The 20,363-nt window shown below is 41.1% G+C and overlaps 1 protein-coding gene across 1 annotated transcript in view; it reads right to left on the minus strand.

Moving 5' to 3' along the window:
* Nucleotides 1–571: 571 nt before the first annotated feature.
* LOC110988093 (uncharacterized) overlaps nt 572–20,363 on the minus strand; it is a 104,554-nt gene continuing 84,762 nt past the window's right edge. Inside the window, exons 110-133 of the mRNA XM_087145536.1 lie at nt 19,790–19,945; nt 18,863–19,154; nt 18,540–18,691; nt 18,028–18,206; nt 17,775–17,904; nt 17,217–17,427; nt 16,400–16,596; nt 15,562–15,745; nt 14,884–15,054; nt 14,406–14,628; nt 13,900–13,979; nt 13,660–13,785; nt 12,687–12,837; nt 12,196–12,338; nt 11,422–11,510; nt 10,885–11,089; nt 10,375–10,542; nt 9,650–9,792; nt 8,727–8,969; nt 8,252–8,423; nt 7,582–7,804; nt 6,798–6,893; nt 3,118–3,766; nt 572–1,977 (exon numbers count right to left, since the gene is read on the minus strand). Of these exons, the coding sequence (XP_087001662.1) occupies nt 1,906–1,977; nt 3,118–3,766; nt 6,798–6,893; nt 7,582–7,804; nt 8,252–8,423; nt 8,727–8,969; nt 9,650–9,792; nt 10,375–10,542; nt 10,885–11,089; nt 11,422–11,510; nt 12,196–12,338; nt 12,687–12,837; nt 13,660–13,785; nt 13,900–13,979; nt 14,406–14,628; nt 14,884–15,054; nt 15,562–15,745; nt 16,400–16,596; nt 17,217–17,427; nt 17,775–17,904; nt 18,028–18,206; nt 18,540–18,691; nt 18,863–19,154; nt 19,790–19,945 (4,455 nt within the window). The 3' untranslated portion in view covers nt 572–1,905. The remainder of the gene's footprint in view (nt 1,978–3,117; nt 3,767–6,797; nt 6,894–7,581; nt 7,805–8,251; nt 8,424–8,726; nt 8,970–9,649; nt 9,793–10,374; nt 10,543–10,884; nt 11,090–11,421; nt 11,511–12,195; nt 12,339–12,686; nt 12,838–13,659; nt 13,786–13,899; nt 13,980–14,405; nt 14,629–14,883; nt 15,055–15,561; nt 15,746–16,399; nt 16,597–17,216; nt 17,428–17,774; nt 17,905–18,027; nt 18,207–18,539; nt 18,692–18,862; nt 19,155–19,789; nt 19,946–20,363) is intronic.

The following is a 20,363-nucleotide window of genomic DNA, read 5'->3' on the forward strand; positions in this document are numbered from 1 at the left end:
TTCCCTAAATGCAGCTTGGGTGGCTTGAAAGCTCTTGTTCATTCACTGGTCTATCCAAAGTGATTTCGGATACCCCATTTTCAAGACATGAATGGTGTTCAGTCATGCATGACAGGAGGGATGCCATCAAGGTATGATTAGAAAGAACACTGCTTCTACGTTTCAGAGATCCTTATACATTATAATCATATCTCATAGTTTGGGCTTATTATCTACTTTCCTCAGGGTTTGGTTTTTCTGGGACACCCTGTATAGCAATGCTTGTTATTACGTGTATAATAAGATCTCTCAAGCACATGACGACAGGATACCAGTGACAGGTGCAATCTCAAGTCAGTCCAAGGTGCTGTGTAGTGGTAGGTAGAATGACCGACCAACATACACATACAAACCCGGATTTGCCTCATGTCAAGGTTGACAGTTTCCGCTTAGGGGGAAACATAACCAATAAGCACAACCACAAACTAAAAATTCTACCGAGTTCACTTATCCAATAACACGGGAAACATATTTCCGGGTTGTTGATAAAGGAGACAGAAACTCAAACAGTTGAAAAACAGCAAAGCCATCGTTATGCTTGCAAAAAGTGTTTATTTGTCAATCTGAGTATAGCTTCAATGCACTTTTGACTCTCACATAAATTCTGGATACATGAACATAAACAATGCACTTACAACTTTGTGAAAGTTCGATCAAACATATTTTAAGGTTTCAAACTGAATTTTAATTTTGAGTTGTTTGAAAAAGAAATCAAATTCTGTGTACTTCCCACACAACTGTGTATTCTGTCATGGGAGGGGGGGACAAGAACATTCCTTCGGAGCTCTGAGCACAGAATTCCTCCCATTTCCACATACCTTTCAGGCTTAAAGAAATGTCTCGCACATTTTACGCATGCTTGTACGTCAAAGAATAAATCTTGTCAGAGCTGGTCAGTGATTGGAACCATTATAACTGCAAAATAGTTCATTTGGGGATCATAACAAAACTTAGGCGTAAAGGATCAACACATTTTTTTAAATGGGAGCTCGTATTTCTAATTCTGAGTAACAAAAAACATGCTAAAATAAGAGATGACTACGATTACAACTGTTCTCTAAGTTTTACATTTTAGAGCTAATTACTTGAAATTTCAGAATTATCTGTATATTGATATTTCAAAGACAGAGTAATACAATCTGAGTAAATAAGATTTTTGTTTTGGCAAACTAGCTGAAAGTATATCTCTAGTGCTCTTTCCAAGGCTGAATTCACTACCTAGCAACTGGTGTAATTTCTTGTATATGCAGAGATGGCAGGTGAAAACCTTCATATGACAAACTGTGCCACAACTTTCATCACCAGTACAGAGAATCGTCTTCATTGTTGCAATTTCACAGATGTGTAGTCACTTAGTTAACCATTTTCAATCAGTAGATATCGTCAAAAGTTTGTGGAGCAAGTCTGACATTTTGGAGATTCATAATTTTCTTTGTGTGCATAAGTTACAGGCTCCTGATATCTACATTTGTTTTTAATACCTCTGATTTATGTGCCACAAGTTAACAAAATGTACCATGGACACAGCTAATAAACCCAAAACACCAAACAAACAAATTTATTTGGTAAAAACTTTGTAAAGTAGCCCACTTAATTTGGCTTTTTAATCAGAATGCTGTATACTTCATTATACAGTGTCAAGCAAAGAGTGAGTTAAGTTCACGGTGCCACTAGTTGGAAGTCTTTCGTGCAGTATAGTATCAAAAATTAAATTAAGACCCATGCTTTTGAGGAAGCTTATCTGAGGAAATGTTGCCTTCCTGTACAGGCAAAATCAAATATTGTTTAACATGAGTTTGATGTTTTTAACCCCTGAAGTCATGGCCCGCAGTGAGAGAGATGCTAGCAGACAGCCGCGGTGGGTCATTAAATCGTTGTTTCGCCGACATCCAGGAAGACTTGCTCGTTGTCAGTAGGGCTTACCTTTGATCCTAAAGGCTAGATGATACAGACAAAGACAATACCGCGTACCGGTACGTATGAAATTTGTAAAACTTCTCTAAAAGAATCGTGCTTGAACTCTACGGACTGGGCTATCCAGCCTGAGCCGTCTCTTCCGCTGCCTAAGTGAACAACTTAACTGTAATTTGATTGTGACTCATTTCACGGACTACATATATTACGACTCGTTCAACACTTTTTGTGTATCCAACTTTTGGAATGGGAATTTTTTATTCCTGAGGATATATAAGGCACAGTACTGGGATCAGGCTGGGGCAGTAGCGCTGCCCCAACCTGATCACTGTGTTCAACCAGGATACTCATCCGCTAATTGCAAAAACACGCCAAAAACATCACGACAGTTCTGTGTGATCATTATTCGGCAGTTTGGCAATTGGCTGTCGAATAATGATCACACATTACTACAGTGTTGTTTCTGAAGTTAGCGTTATTGGTGTCGAATTCTGCAATAATCCTCTCGCGGCAAAGTACGCAGGAAAAAATGATATGCCCACTATACATTTGTGGATACACCTCACGCGTGAGTTTCAAGTTCCACGCACTCAGAAAAGTGGTCTGTGTTGCACGGGCTTATTCCAACATGCAAATTACCTATGTCTCAATAGTTGAAAGGAGCATCAACCCCCCCCCATACGGAGTACAACATGTGAAACAGCCGGTGGAATTGTGAACAAATCTGCCAAATGCGTTAAATTCAACTCCTTCTTTATCTCTGGACACATCGATACATGCACATTTAATAACATAAACATACTAGTAATTTTTTTACAAAACCTAACAGGCCCACGTGGTCGTGATCACGGTCTGTGCTTGCACACCACCGAACAAAACGTGGCAGGGTACACTGTCTACAGCCACTATGAATGCAGAGGCTCCAAATTCTGGAGCCAAACCAACGGGTGGATAATTTCTTGAAATTCCTTCCACTTACATTACTAGTTTTCATTTTTCTTCACTCCAAGGGTGTCTTCAGGATTGTGAACTATAGTGCCATGAGTGCTTTACAGGAACCCTACGGTTTTTTGGAAGTCTTACAACAAAAAATATCCTGGACTGAAATGATACATGTGTTGTCTGTGCTCTTTTTAGTCCAATCACTCCAAACATGGCACTTACCTCCATCTCACAGCAAGATGCCTTATCCGTGCCAGACTGTTGAAGCCTCTTTTGTGACATTTTCATACCTTCTGGCTTACCAGCGTTGGTGTCCTGCCTGCGCATGGTTGGCTCTGTCCACATCTCAGCATAGGTAGGTCTTACGGAAGGACTGACATGGCTCAAAGCATGACCTGCAGGTTTCACTGCAGGCCCTCTTGGGCTAACCCCAGGATGAGGTGGAGTCACTCCAGGACAGGTACGACTGCCTGCAGATCCGGTGGGGCTAACTGTGGGACACACAGGGCTCACAGAAGGACAGGGCAGGGCACAGGTACCAAGAGCAGAACCCTCATCAATAGAAGGAGCTTCTCCTGGAGCATCAGCGACAGCATTGGAAAGGCTCAGGTTAGACCAAGACCTCTTCTTCTTGAAGCCCAAGGAGTCACTCGAGCCTTTAGAACGAGTTGGGAGCACAGGCAATCTTGCGGGTGGAGGGCTGTCTGGATGGCTGGAACCAGTCTGGCTGTCCTCTTCCTCGGCAGCATCTGAGTAATCTCCACTGCTGTCTTCATAAGCGGGATTCTTATAGGCGTGAGAAGTATTGTAGGTAACATTGGACACCAGATGATTATCGTCAGATTCACCGGCTAGCTGGCTTTGTGACCTGCTGTTATAGCAACACGTGGAGCAAAAAGGTATAAGCAATTTCACCTAAACTGTTCTTTTTCCTTGCCACTCGGATGAATGCACACCAATGCCTTATTCAAATGTGAAAAATCAGTAAAGTATAATTACTCAGTCATACCTCTTGTGGCGATTGTTCACCTGAGCATTTATAATAAAAAAGAGGAACTATCCGGAATATATAGTTACTGTGCTAAGGATTTGACCATGGAAAATTCATTGCGGTTGATTCACAACAGTGCGCATCCAAGAGTGCAACGTATTGGCCAATCACAGTTCGGAAAATCTGTCGACCCAATGTGCACTATTGTGAATCAACCGTATTGAAAAATGGAAAATAGGTTGTATGAGTTGACTGGTTTGATTTTGTTCTCACAGCTCAAACATCATGTACCCCAAAGTAAGCGATGCCCTTGCCTCATCTTACGTCACAGAGAATTGACAAAGGACTGTAGATTCGTGGACAGAATGGGACAGACGGAGACGAAGCCAAGCCCATTCTTTGCACGAATCCACAGTTCCAAGTTATATTCTCTGACTTAAACTATTTCCCATTGTTGCACGAAACGCTGAGAGTAAGTTGACACAGTCAGTGCTGGATACATACTCTCTTCCCTTCATCTTGCGCTTGGAGTTATTATTATTACACCTGTGTAAATGCAGCCAAACCTATATCGAGCTAAAACCAACACAGGGCTCTGTGAAATTGAGGAATGCTATAAAAAATTTACTTCATGAGAGTATTTGTGCAGTAAACACTCAGTGCTGGATATTTACATGTATTTGCTTCTCTTCCTCTTGCACCTTCGATTCATTATTATGTGTGCCACAGCAGCGAGACCTTCTGGACTAAAGCCATGACATGACTCTATGAAATTGAGGAATGTTATATCAACTTCATGAAAGTATGGTTAGTAGTTTTCTCACCACTTTACAAACCACTCAAAATGGGGTTCACTGATCCCTGGATGTTCTTATGTATGAATCATTCCAAAAAGCCCACTTAATACATATTGCTACTTCTTTTGGAGAATGAGCAACATTTGATTGAAATTATAATACAAATTTTGGAGTTCAATGATACAAATAAAGATTTTTTATAAAGCGCACATATCCAACTAAAGTTTCTTATAGCACTACAAAAATTAACAACACAAGAAAATTTGCAGGCTAACTCTTTAAACAAGTTTATACAAGAATGTTTCATACGAAATGAGATAAATGTGCTGGACCGCAAACGTAGGGAACGGTTACCCAAGCTTGCGTCAATTCAGTTAAAGCAGGATGATATAGGGTTTAGTTTGCATTATTCATGCATCAATCAATGAATTAAGATCTAACGAATGATATTTTGTGTGATGCAATGATTACTTTCTTGTACAAGTAGGAGAAACCCAGGTTTACAAAGTTGCGACAGGCTACTCCGCCAGTGGAATTCTACCCTAATTAACATAAATCTTCGCGGGGGTTATGACGCAGATCGAGGCACATGTTTGCCTAGTTGCCTGGTCCGACGTAGCAGAAGCCATATGTTTGTGTGCCAAAGCTGTGCGAAGGTACTCCACGTTTTGGGGACTAAACTACAGTTTCTGAGCCATGCCGACGAGCTAGGTGTGTTGTTGCTTCATGCAGCAAAACAACCAAGGATGGGGTGTCTCTACACTTGTTGCCAACCGATCCCAACTTACGGAGAATTTTGACAACTAAAATCAAGACCACCAGGGCGAAAAGGGACGGCCACAGTCGGCCCTGTGCAGTGACCACTTCGAGCCGACGTGCTTCGAAAGCGGTTTGCATGGCTCCATGGGCATGAACACTTAGAAAATGCTCAAGAAAGATTCTGTTCCGACGCAATTCCCGCCGAACAGAAGCCTAGACTCGGCTGACGACGATGGAGACGACACGTCGGAGATATCACTTTCGGCCATTTTGCAAAACAGATGCGGTCGGCGTGTGTACGCATATGTACATGGACGTGTATACGACGTGTGCGCGCAGAGATATACGCAGTGCTGGGGCCCTGTCGGTTCGTCTGGTGCCAAGACGCCATTTTTTGGGGGGGGAATTAAACAAACAAGCAATGGACACAAATTGTTTTCACTTTTATTTCACACTTTAAATACATAAATCGGTGTATTTATACATTGAAATGGGATATTAGAAATTTAGTCGGCATGCTGCCTTTAAACTAAAATACAACAAACACATCATTCCTTATTGAAACGAGAAGATAAAATTCAAATCTTTCTTGAAAATCTTGCTTTATAAAGGATTAATCCCGAAAAAAAGATAACTATACGTCATTTTCTATGGAGAAAGGCAAAGATACACATTAAGGCCGGAGTGTGGGCGTTCCTGGTATCCGTTAAATTCACCTACTGTGCCTGTTAAAAGGCCCAGTACAATCAGTGTCACGGCGTCAAACAATATAGTTATACTCTACCCCAACCTTCCGGCTGCAACTGCTTTGACCTAACCGGGGGGCAGGGTAATCTCCCCGTTGCTACAAATCTTCGACAACAGTAGATTCGTAAAATATACTGAATGTAAAGAAAATTAACTGCAGCTAATTCGAAAGATCTCAGATTAACTCAATTTGTAGAAGTACAAGAGTAAAGCCTGGTTTCCATGGTCGTATAGAGAGAAGAGGTATTACCGAGTATTTGCTTAACCCTAACACTCCTCAGTCCTCCAACAGGTGAAGGATTGAGGAGGGTTAGGGTTAATGCTTCCCATCCTGAAAATTTCAAGTCTGCACTCAATATTCCACTGGTACCCTCTCCAGGTTTGTGCTCATAAAGATTCCCAAATACGTTTAGCTGTTGTTTCATTTTGGTCAGAAACTTAAGCAAGGTAGAACGCTTTACTCTGTGTTCTTTCAACCCCTTTATTTGTTACACTTTTTGCCAACAACTAAAAGCAAAACAAAACTGAAAGCCTCAGGTTCTGAGAACAATTCAAGCCACACTCAACTGTTGTTTGCTTTAAAGTTACGAACAAGGGTTGGAACTTACTTTTTGACACGTCCCGTCTTGCAGAAGCAGAAAAGCACAGCAGCAATCGTGAGCAGTCCAGCAAGGCAGCTGATAACGCCAATTATAACTTTAAGTCTGAAAAGGGACACACATTATGAACCCTTTTTTAAATTCACGACTCGAAACATAGCTGCAACGAGTCTGCAATGCAGAAACAACTTTGTTTCTAGACTAAATTTGGAGGATGTAGAAGTTGTGAATAAGACGGTAACGATTGTTTTCTCAATTCAAGTAAAGGTTGCGTAAATGTGTGTTTTGTACGAAGTATGATCTCAATATCTATCATATCTATGGCTTCTAACTCACTTGCAGGGACATAAAGGAACTAACTAAATACATGTATATGGTAGACCACCACTTATTTCCACATGCCGTATGATTTGTCAGTTCAGCGACCAATTCTTCAGAATGGATATTGCAAAAAACTTCTCGTGTAGCAGCAAAACGTATATATGATGGAATTCATGAAAATTTTAGCAAAAAATAATGATCTAAATGTCCCAATTAACTTATATAAAGAGAATTGCAGGTTTTTAAGGATTTTACGACGATCATCAAAATATTTTTATCCTGCAACTTTGTGGAATTTTGATAATGTTTTGGTCAATTCGTCGATTTCTCTTCCCCCTTTCCAACTCCTACTTTATTTTAAACCCCCCTTTCCCTCCACCCTGCCAGCTGGAAATCGGACCAATGAATGAACGGCATAAATGAATGAATTGACATAAGTGATTTTCGTGGGATTCTTTCCGATGGCACTGACCTCCAGTCCAGGTCATCACACAGTGGATCGGACAACGGGCAGGCACACTGAAATCCGTCGAGGCGATCGAAACAGACATATGGATATTCGCAGGGTGTGGACTGACATTCGTCGTAATCAATCTCACAGATGTCACCGACCCAGCCAGACTGACAGAGGCAGGAGTAGGAATCGAACCCACTGCTACGTGCTGGGGAGGTACAATCAGGGTCAGCCACAGGTCCTATGTACAAAAAATTATAAAAGAGAAAATGAAGTAAGGAGTGGTCTGCGACGTCCGCATCCCAGAGTGCCGTACACGTGTTCGTAGGTATTGGGGCCTACGTGATTGATCTCTGTCAACGCAATTGCCAAATTTTGAAGTTCGAATTTATCCTTGATAACCCAATCATTGGCACAAAATTTCTTGGTTCTTCAATATTTTGATAACAAGTTGCACTCGATGGTTTCAACCTACTCAAAAATTGCTGTTCCTCCTCGATGTTTCATAGATTAACTGTTGTTAGAGACTTGGATAATTTTTAACTTTCCCACCTTCCTAAAAATGCACATTTGGTGAGATTGGGAAAATCCCTACCCTTTCTAAAAAGAGAACAAAATAAGCTCAGCAAATACAGCAACGGGAAAAAGGGAAATAAAAAAAATTGTTAGAAGAAATTAAGCATTTCACCTCTACAGATTCCACCGTTGATGCAAGGGTTGACCAGTACAGCAATCTGTACCTCCAGAAGCTGAGACACGGCCCCTGACTGGTCCTCAACCAAGACCAGGAAGCTATCCCTGCCGTGGTAGTTAGGGTAGGGAGCGTAGGTGAATCTGGACGTAATCCAGGTCATGTTTCTCTGCAAGCATAAAGTTGGGAAGTAATTGCTCCTAAAAGACAATCATTTGGTTTGGAGACTTTCGTTGGTTGGGAGAAAACACGACTTGATTTGTCATTGGGTGATTTAGTTACAAGTTAAGGGCCAAAATGCAGATGTATATACAAAACAGTTTGAAACTCACAAGCTTTAATAATGTACATGGATAATACCTGCTTATAGGGTCAGGACTTGGAAGGATTACCTTGATACAGCCGATGCAATCAGATGTTGATACAAGATACACTGTCTATTCAAGAAACTTATTCATCAATGATACTTTACCTCATCATGCGGCAACTGTAGTCCACACGGGATGACTGGTTGTTTGGTGTCTCCCAATGAGGGCTCACTACAGTTCTGCCTGGAGGGCACTGACCTCGACTGCTGTGTCAGTGTCAGGTTGCCGTAGGTCACAGGCTGGGTTAGGATGGTCAGGTTGTCGTTGGTGTCAACATCGTACGCTCCTAACTCAGCAACCAGATCCACGTAGGCAACGTTTGATCCTGTGTTCTGCTCAACGATTAACTGTCCAAAAATGAAACAACTTGAACACTCAGGACTAAATAGTAGAAAAATTGTTCTCTGATGGCAGAGGCAATTTCAAAAGATTTTCCAAGATTGCAGAAGGAAAGAGGTGAAGCTTTTTTAACTGAATATTTTGTTACCGATAATTAACCAGTTGAAAATTGAAAGTTGAAATATGTTGAAAATTTGACCAAAGTCTGCAAAAAGGAGAAAGCCAGGGAAAAAGAATCATGTTGGACGAAATTCAAAATCCTTTTCTTTCCTTCAACCCAATTTATGTGTCTGCATGAGCTGCCAGGGCAATAGGACTGCGCCTGTTGTCAGCATGCATGGGACAATGCGATCTGAGAAGACTTGAGCCTAAATAAAGCTCCACAAAGACTCGATTGCTGCCTCAAGACACACAGTGCACTATGGTTTATCTGCAGTGATATCACAGAATCATGGCTTATACTAAGGCTTAAACTGTTACATAAATTACTAAATGTTCGATGGTATAGCAAAGGAAATCCTATAGACCTTTTCTTTGACCGAAAAAGGGAGATGTTTTCATAGGACTATTTAAAAATGCCCTTTTCAGGCACAGAGATGTCTGGTGATTACAAGGGGCACAATTACAAAAATATCTTTGATGTATATATTTTTCTGTTATAAAGAATCCGTAATGTCCTGTTATTTACCAAGGCAATGCGTCCGTTGCCAATAATTTGCCTGTTCCGCGCGCTGTACAATACAGGGTTATCGTTGACCGGATGGATTTCAATGGTGATGTTGACACTGGTAGACAGAGGTTTGATTTCACTGAAGGTCTGTATCTCTCTCACTGTGGAAAAGATAAAAATTGGAAGAAACCTCCACAAATAGAAATGCCTAAATTATACTACTGAATGACGTACGGTCTCTCGCAATCATTTCTAAATAAATTTCTGGTTTGTTTTAACCTAACAGTGGTTAATATCCACTCATTTTCTGGGGAGAATGAAACAGAAAACAATTCTCATCCCAAGATTGGGTTAACACAGGCCATATTTGGGTGGTTGCAGTTTTCACCCTTCCTTGAGTTAAATTTTAACTCAGGCAATTTTTCAGTGTGGATTCAATCCCAGTCGGAGATCAAGTGACGTCCACACTAATAGATGGGTTCAAATACCATCCAAACAGCCTGTCTTGTTTCCGCAACTCTACAAAGTTAAAAAAAAACTTTCATTTGGCATTTAGGTTCTACAGTCTCGTCCTTTTAGAACATTTTGTCCTGGATGCATTACTGATATCTGATAATTTGTTCTTGACGGAACAACTTATTGAGAAATAAAACAGCCCATCAAATTGTGTGACCAGCGTGGAAAATGTACAACCTTTGGGTAGGCTTTGGCACACTTTTTCGATAGAAAATGGAGTCACTAACCAATGATTTGTACGGTGACAGTACCGAAGCAATCAGCGCAAGGCGTAAAACTGAATTCTCCATCCTCAGTGATTGTTGCGGTGCCTTGCAAGTCCTCATTGCTACCAAGCTCAAAGAATAACATGTCACCTTCAGCATCACTGGCCTGAAGTGTGTACTCCAAAGTACCTGGATAAGATGGCAAACGAAGGATTGTAACATGGGAAAATTTGTGTTGGCAATTTTCAATTAATTAAGGCTAGACTAGCTTCGAAACAAAGCAGTCACTAAGCAGGCATGCACATAGGTGAACAAATCAAATGAGTATTACGTAAGGCCTCTGCAATTCCGAAAGAAATCAAAACGGAGGAGCAAAACAGAAAAAAAACGAATAGATGGAATCTTTATGCAAATGCACAACACTCCCAGAGAATTTTGCTATGACAGATTCTTGTTTAGTGGAACTTGACAAACACGAGTGCAGGCTACTTAAGACGCAGTCTGGCCTGCACAGTAAGTTAACTTATTTACCTTCGTCCTCTTCCATGAACATGATCTCAGTAGGGTTTGTGATTATAGGAGGGTCGTTAGGGACGGCATCAAGAACCAAAGCCAAGGCAAAATGGGTCTCATGGCTGAAGTAAGTGGGACTAGTCAGCATAGGTTCCTCTTGCACGGCCCGCCGCTTGCGACCAGCTGCTGAGGGCGTAGAGGCTGGAGCCCGGGTAGAGCAAACCTAAGAAGCAACATCAAAGAAACTTTCCTTGTGATGGGCACAAACACACTAAAACAAATGTCAACAAAATTAGGTTGCGGGTTGCATCATTTAGTTTTCGAAAGAACCACGAGAGTGTTCAAAACTTTGAACTGTATGTGCTCTTTCCTTGCTATGAAACAGGACGACAGATCCTGAGTTGGGAGTCAATCCTTCGAGCATCAAAAGACTGCAAGACCAAATTGGCCCTACTTGACTTTTTGCCTTTTTGCCATCACTTTCTGCCAAGCATTTCTCTTGAGAATAATAAAATATACACTAAAATTACAAACGTCAATAGCATGATGACTAACCTCCACGATAACCTGGTTCCCGTCTTCAAGGTAAGTAATGCGATCCACATCACTACAGGTCTTCGCTGCATCACGCCATTTAAAGCGATCTTCAGAGATATGAAAGAGACACATACACTTCAGGGCCACGCATGGGTTGGGAATGGGAAATGTATACGGACCCCCTTATTTTGGGAGGCAAGAGGACAGCAGGCAAGTTCCCCTGATTTACTGCCTTTGGAAATTGAACAATGTACATACTTTGATTTCCTTTTTGTGAACTGTGTGGAGTTCTGGCTGGTTTCAGGTCTGCTCCCGAAAATAAACGGCAAAAGTCCACAAAAAATCAAAACGGACTTAGAGCATCCTCCAAAACTTGAACGGCAATTGGATATGGGGGAGGAGCCGCTGAAGTGTTAACTTGGTTCACCACGGATACCCTCGTCAGTTGAGCAATGGCACTGATCTCTTAATTAAGAGATCAAGGTACGAGATCAGTGCCATGATATGGTTTCAGCCCAGAAAAGAGTTCATACTATGGGACACATTGTGATGAACAATATCAGCACTCACACTGTGGGGCTTTTCAAAGTTGGGCAAGGGCTTAGGCGACTTTAGCAGACTGAAGCCTGCTTCCAAGTGTGAAAGTTACTCCCGCTGACTATACAAACACTCATGCGGAGCAAAGTTTTTTTATAAGTATCACTCATATTGTTCTTCTTTTATGTAAGAATTGGAATAGACAAACGTTGTATCCACCCAATATATATTGGTATATAGTTCAATCATCTTCACCTGTGTCCCAGTAGATAAGTCTTGGCTTTGCCTCTGTCCAGTTTCCCGGTGTGCCAAGAGTGATAGTAATCGTCATTGGTCCTCGGAGCTCAGTCTGCCCAAGACTGGCAACGTAGAATGTTGGTTCATACACAAAACGTATCCTAAGGGAAATTAATTTCGAATCTCTGAAATCTTATGTGTGACTAAAATGATCATAGTTTCTGACTGATTAATGTCTTCTTCTGTTGTCTGTCTCCATAGAATCACTAAGTAAACTCAGCAAGTCTACTGACTGAAAAAAAGGTAAAGGTCCCTTTTTGCAAAAAATCATTTCCATTCCTTTGAAAGGTAGAAAACGTTTACAAAGGCAAACGCTGTGTATATCAATATAATGTAGTGCCTTGAGCAACAATATATGCTGATGTGTGCTCTCAGCAAATGTGCATTATTTATCATTATTTATACACACATCCATGCACACTGTTAAGTTAGAGTGCAATCAGTCCTACCTTTGCTTGAGCAGTCTTGACGTGTACTCCATGGTGGACAGGGGATTGGTGATGTAAGGTTTATAATCAGGGGAAGCATCTGATGTAAACTCCTGGATGGTTCGGTTCGCATCCAGCAGGCCAAGGATGAGTGAACCACCCTGGTGCAAACCTGAAAGACAAAGTGAGACGCTGGGTTTGAGATATCAATCAGTAGCTGACCAGGAGGGGTCAAGGGATTGCCGCTTGACCACCAGAAAAAGGGGATAATGAAAAGATAAAATGCTAACCTTCTCCTCTCTGGGCATTTAAAACCTCGTGATGCAAACCCAAAGTTCACCCCGTTAATTTGGCGCACTGAAGAATGATATTCAGGACCCCATAAAAGATAAGACCAAGACAGGACTATAGGAGGAATTAAAAAATAGATATATCAATCTGTAGCAAAAAAGACAATCTAAAAACGGACTTTTGTAAATCACCCCTCTGTTTCCATATTCCCCAGTTTGTATTTTCTTTTCAAGTTTATGATTGGTTAATGTGTGAACGCTCAATACTATTATCATCCAGTGCATGGCAATGCAGGGTGGGGCGGATATTTTCCCTTGGAGACTATATGGGGAAAATAACATCATTATAAAAAGAACACCACAGGGTTAGGGAATGTCAATATTTTACCAAATTAAAAACTGGACAGCCATTTTTGAAACCAACGAATTTTGCCCCTTCTAATCTAAACCTTGATACAACACAGTTCCCATCCAAGTTTCTCCTCTTAATATAATAGAATAGAGTATAGAATAGAAAATAGAATACAAAATAGAATAGAATATAGAATAGAATAGAATATAGAATAAAGAATCAAATAGAATAGAATAAAACAGGATTAGAATATAAAATAGAATACAGAATAGAATACAAAATGGAATATAGAATAAAATATGGAATACAATGCAATGCAATGCAATATAATATAATATAATATAATGCCTACCTTCTGACGTAGCCAAGGTAACTTCAAAGTGATTACCCGTCGACCGCTTCCTTCTCCTCTGACTTGTCGATGACGTCAGGACAAGGTCGGAACCATCAGTTGACGTCACCATCGTATCGCTGTCTCCTATTTGATAGACAGGAAACGCTTGCTGATTTCACAAAACTGTTAGAGAAACTCTTGAAAACTCAACACGACAGGAAAAAAATAGTTGCTTTTCATCGTGATTTTCATACTTACCCAATACTGTGGTAGTTCCCGCGGAAAGGGTCACACACAGCATAGCTTGGTTACACATCCTCATCCAGGAATGTAGACACCTGAAAATCAAACATTATAGGAGCCTATCCATTAGCTTTTACCAGTGTTTAGAGTCACGTACAAGCTTAATGTCCTGAGTCACCTATTCGTAGTCGTATCACGTCACCGTCCTTTTACCCTAGACGTGAACAGTTTCTTTGAGCTTCTTACAGGAAATATTTAGCCTAAATTCAAAAACCTGTGTTGCATGATGATTCTTTGTGCATCTAGACAGCAGTCACATGGGATTCAAGCACGCTAAAGCACTCACAAATAGTGTGTACAATAATCTGTAAGTGAAATGTAGAATAACCAGAGTTCATAAAAAGGCTGTGATAACAGCAGGTTTTATTAGATGAGATTTGCCGAGTCCAACTTTGATTCTTTGCGCCTAATGTAACTGTTTCATGTATCTGTGCGGATTGGGTTCGGCGTTAACCACTCACTTTCCAGGCTCCATGTTGAACTTTCCAGTGTGTTTAATCATCTCTGCCTGAGTGGCATCCGTGGGTGCCCTGAAGTCGGTGATGTTAAACCGCTCCTCCTTGTCACCGGCTCTGACAACGATCGTTCCATTCTCGATGACCACAGAGCCTGAGGCATTCGTGCCAACTACCATGCAGGGAACAACGTCATCCAGGACCTCCGCTGAACTGCTCACACAGTACTCTGAATGCAGACATTGAAGAAGACAGTGAGACATGGCGACACTAACTTCTTGTAGAACAGGGAAGATGGACACGTGAGAAGAAGCAGGAATTGTGAGGCCAATGTAGTGGATATATATGAACCAAAAGTGAAACACACGTAGTTAGAAATTAAACTAGCTGACAAAATATGGCTACCGATGATGAACATATCTATGAGTTAACTAATCTCGATTTCTCTGCACACAAAGTTAAATTACTAAGACAGGTCCCTCACCATAACGAACGATGGATTCATCCTTTGGTTTGGACCAGGATGTCCCCGTCTTTGTTGGGTCGTCACTTTTCTCTACATCAGGTGGGTAAACCTCCTCCTCAAACTGCTGGCTGAACATTGAGGTGGTGTTGACATCATCCGCAGTGGGTTCTTCCAGTAGGACAGTAACACCTGAGCAGTGCAAAAACGACACTTGTGAAACCCCAATGCTGTAGTCCTTTTCATCAGTCGAGTTAAAGTCCTTTACAAGTCCTTTCATTTACAAGTCACTCAGTTAATTCTAGCTGGGTGAAGGACAACAGAGGAATGCTTCGTCATAGCTTCTGACTAAATGTTTATACTGGACTTGCAGAGACTTTTGAAGGGTTTGACTATCACGCTACCGCTACTGCCTATCTGATAATACTGCACTGGGTGAAAGCTCCTAGCTTTGAGGTTTAAAGTCTCCAAGTATAAATTGCTGCACTCCACAAATCCCATTGTATTAATGTCATGCTGTCTCCCCACTTGTCAGACTGTTTTAACTGCATTTGAAAACTTACACTATCATTTCTAAGTCTACTCTGGTGACAGCTTGCACAGTCACACCTTCTTTGGTAAAGTGAAGCATTCATCCCAGATCAGTATCATGTGTCTGTTAGGTTGAGTTTAATCACCCTATGTCTTTGCCCTGCCTACCATCACATTTTACAATCGTTTCCAAGCCAGCTCCATTGACAGCCTTAAGGGTTACAAAGTACGTGGTGTTGTGGTGCAGTGATCCCATTAGATCTCTATTGGTAGCTGTCTGGTTCAACCCAACGTTGACAAAGTCTTGCAGGTCTGTGGCCCCTCTGGAGGTTCCTACGGCCCAGTATTGCTCCTGAAAGAGTTTATATGAAAATCCAACAGCATTGTAGCAAATTATACAATTGCAAGTAATATACTGAATATCTATTTGCCATCCGTTAAGCTTTCCCTCTGTTTCAGTGGATTGGATTACGATCCTGGTCAGTGAGAGAAACACACACTATACATGTAGATTGCTGAATGAAATGATGCCCATTGCAATGCGTTTATCATAAGTGGATATCACTCAACAAATATAAAGTAAACTTTGAGTAAACTTGATACCATTGTAATTGACAGTGTATCAGCACCAAGTGCTGTTTAGTAACATGTTGGCTGCGAAGACATTGGTGTGGGTATTTCGACCCAACTTCTCAAATAATGATGATTCCAGGCAACTTGATAGTACTGATTGCCACAGGTCACACGTCGCTCAAAGCCAAGAACTATTGTCCACTTTTTTGGCTGGTTTGGAACTACCAAAATGAGTAAATGGAATTTGAAAATGATTTTTTCCTGGGTCACTAAATTACTATTTGGCCCGAACTACTGAAATAATGAAACGATATGGCTTAATAAATGGTTTTAAAAATCTGCGAATGTCATACTTCTTTGTACATGTAGTACATAATCTATAAAAACACATTCAATCAACATGTTGATTAATTGGGCAGAGAGATGGGCAAACCTTGATCATGCTCTCTGTATCAATGAAGCTCCAGAGAACACTAATGGTAGATTCCGAGGACTGGAAGGACGTCGGTTCATACTGGTTGACGTTGACGTCTACATAGAAGAACACCTCTAATTCTGGTGGGGTGTCATCAATGTAGAAACCATTGGAGGATGTTAAAACTGATTTTCCATTTCCAAGGAAAGATTTCACTGTGCAGGGGACCAACAAAACATTAAATTGAAACATTAACAAGAATGGGAAAAAGTTAGAGACGATACAAAGAAATACTTTCACGGGAAGGATATTGGCAGTATCTAAGAACACATGGCTTAGAGTTGAAGAGTTTCAACGGAAACGCTTGAAGAGGAGATACAGCTTGGTCACCATAAGGCTGTGACGAATTCGACAGAATGCGGCCATGAAAGCAACAACACGTCTATTGTACAGGTTGACCCGCAGCTACATTGTAGCTGTCAGTGACTTCCGTATTGTGGAGAACACACTATTGCCAATCTACCACTATGTTGAGGTCAAAACTATCACAAAATCTTTCACAATACCAGTCACAATTGCACAATACCATTCTCAAGACCGGTTGCAAGTAAAAGGGTGCACGGTGACAAAGGAATGCTTTTGTCAGAGTTAATTTTAATAGTGATAATATCTTGTAACTTGAATTCAGGCGTCGGGTCTTCTGTTTACTGTTAACTTTTAGGCTGGGCCTGTCTGAAAATATAGGAAACTGTGATATTTTAACACAACTTTATTCTGTTTGATATTAGAAGTAATCTCTATCCAATCTCTCTATGTGATATAATATCCATTTCACCTGTCACAAAAAACGGGAGTGGTCCCTCGTTATCTTGTGAAGCTTGCGTCGTTGCATTTCCATCGCTTTTTAGAGTTCCATTCAAAGGATCCAGTCTAGCCAGAGACAGGTTGGTGAGAGTGAATGTGATGGGAACGGCATCAAGGGAACACGAGGGATCACACTGGTAACGATCACAGGGGTTGATGCAAGGAACACAGGGCCTTGCGATCTGAACAGAGAAAATTAACCAAAACAGAAAGAGCAAAGTAGGCCTATATCTAATTGAGCGGCCCGGTCCCAATCATTTACGTTCCATGTTAGAGGTTCTAAGTTCTAAAGACTCTAAGTGGCTTACAAGTTATAATTAATTCTCTAGTAGGTGACCTATGGAGAGTTTCAGTACAGTGGTAATCTCATCTCGGTGTTTAGGATGTACAGTTCATGAGAGACTCTATTAATTTGAAGTTATTTCGAACACAGGCCATCTGGTAAAATAAAAGCCTGCACATAAGTAGATAGTACTGATAGTACACCCAAAATAGGCTAACTTGATTCACGGTTCACGGCCTGCATTACCTCCCTGAACGGCACGATATCTGTGGCTCCTGCTACCGAGCCGACACCAGCAAAGTAGCGGGAGACGGGACTAGTGCCAGCCCTGAATGGTGCCCCGTAGCGACACAGCTTGCTCTGCTCAGGAGGCATCCTTAATCAGAAGGAAATTAGAGTATCAAATGAATGGTATGGTATGCATGAACTGATAAGGCACAATGTATCTCTGGGTATAATGACAGCGATGGAAGAAACCGAACAAGAATGTTTCACAGACCTCAAGTTCCTGACTATGGCTGTGACAGCCGGAGGATTGAAGGGGTCTTGCAGATCCGCAATGTAGCTGTCTCGATTGAAGACATGAAGGATGAGTTTCGTTGATGAGGACATGATTGGTAGGCCAGTCAGTGAAGAGAGTAGATTACCATCAACGTAGACTTCAAACGACCATTCGTCCTGCAACAGAATGTTTCAAAGATAAATTTGTTGACAAATATATAGCAATGGGAATGGTGATCTACCCAGTATTTTATTTGCCTTGACTTGAGGAATAGGCTATTATAGCACAGTCGATTTGGAATGCATGATATAGTAAAAAAAACCAAATAAATGTATGATATAGTACAAAAAATAAATAACTTCTCAAGCACTCTACGTGAATCAAAAGAAAGAATCTCTTTGTGAGGTGATATATGTCTCTGTGTAATTGGGAAACATAATTTGTCACAATTCCTCAAAATAAGGTTTTTTTTATCAATGTCAAATTCAAAGTCAGTAATGAAAACACACCTCTTGTGCATCAAACGGCATGACTTTGAAGTGAACCGAGTAATGGCGCTCCTCCACTGATGGATCAAAGTCCAGATCTACAGGCTCTGAGATCATCGGCCAGCCATCTCCAAAGTAACGACACCATAGTACAGCTTGAGATGCACTGCCATCTACGAAAGAAGTCACATTCGCATCGACTTGAAAAACCCACATGCTCTAATTTGTTGAAATTTAAACCCTTTGAAGAAGACAATAAACTCACAGGAATTTGGAAAGACCATCTGACTAATATATATCAGTGATGTTGTAAGATGAATAATGCGTCGATTATAGTATCTTACTTGGGTAGAGTTGGAAGCCACAAGCTCTTTGTGCAATCCATCGCCCACTCTCATCGTCAGATACACTGTCCCCGTCTGCGTCTGGTTTCCGGACTGTCCAGGCTCTAGGGCCCCTGGTTGTCACCGGAGCACCATTTCCGTTGCTTAAGTCGGCCTCTTCCGTTGTCTTTGTGGCTACAAAGCTACTGGTTGTTACAGGTGGCAGAGGGGTGGCGTTGACATGCGTGGAGTTGTCATCAAATGAATCGGGTACCCCCAAGAAGCGCTTACAGTCACACTGAGGACACATAGACTGAACCAAAAATAATATAAAGCTTACGGTACAACGGGCATATGCAGCTGACCTACAGATCGCTGTGTGAACTTGGTAGCCAAAATGTGAATAACATGTTCCAAACGACTTGTGGTAATCTCTTGCAGATGAGAAGCACTCTCCAAACTTCATGTATGGGCTAAGAGAAACCCTTGGCCAATCGTGTCAGCAATCTCTACAAATATCAACTGCCGTATTCACAAGTAAATGCCCTTTCAAAGCTGGATGAAAGGAAACGAAGTTCATACCTTCGTCCATAAAACATGCCTAAATTCCGTTGAATATCAGCCAAAAGATCAAAAGTGTACACCTCAGAACTATATACCGTTTCTTTTTGATGGTACATCACGAAACACCTTATGACAACGAAGTCTTTAAATTTTGAGCAGTCAGTTAAACTGCATTTTGAAAATAACAACATATGGGAGCTGCAAATGTATTTTTCCCCACTTCCTCATAGTACGTTGTACAAAGTAGCATTAACATTTTATGTTCCGAGATTTAAAAAAATTATTTTTTTAGGCTAGATAGACAGTGTAATACAACATATAAATACTCTGATAAGGAAACTTTAACAATCAATTCCAAATTTTCTTAACAGCTCCAACACTTACCTGATTAAAGGGTTGTTGAAAGCAACACTGGCAGATTCCTTCTCGCCATTTCTCCCGTCCACTAAATTCAAACTCCCCGATTGTTCTATCTGGGCCATCCCAGAAGAGAATGCTGGTCACGCTGTGCAGGTCAGGTAGTGCTGCCTTCAGATCAAACTGTATTTGAATAATAAAAGAAGCCATATCCCGGTTTGTTTGTACTTCACTGGCAGAGAGTACTTAATTCTTAACACAGATGTCCATCATTGCACCTGCTGAAGCAGCCATTGCTCCAAAACCTCATGCAGTTTTTATGCTATTCCCATTAGTACTTAAAGTCACCTCCTGTTTGCCATTGTAACGAAAGAAAAGTAAATAACGGCAATCTCAGTTTCAGGTCTGGCCCGTAAGCGTTACTATTACAGGATGTATACACTGTATAGGCTTACTTGTCCACATTCAGTTTTAGGGAGTGTAGCACCAAAAGAAGGAAAATGTCTGGAATAAAGCCATGACGGTGAAAAATGAAAGATGTATTGTATCAAAGTCTGAAAGTCCATACTAGAGACACTTTTACTGTATTCGGGGCAAGCTT

The sequence above is a fragment of the Acanthaster planci genome, linkage group LG14 (assembly GCF_054643075.1).
Source record: "Acanthaster planci isolate LZ-2023a linkage group LG14, COTS_SCS, whole genome shotgun sequence".
NCBI lineage: Eukaryota > Metazoa > Echinodermata > Asteroidea > Valvatida > Acanthasteridae > Acanthaster > Acanthaster planci.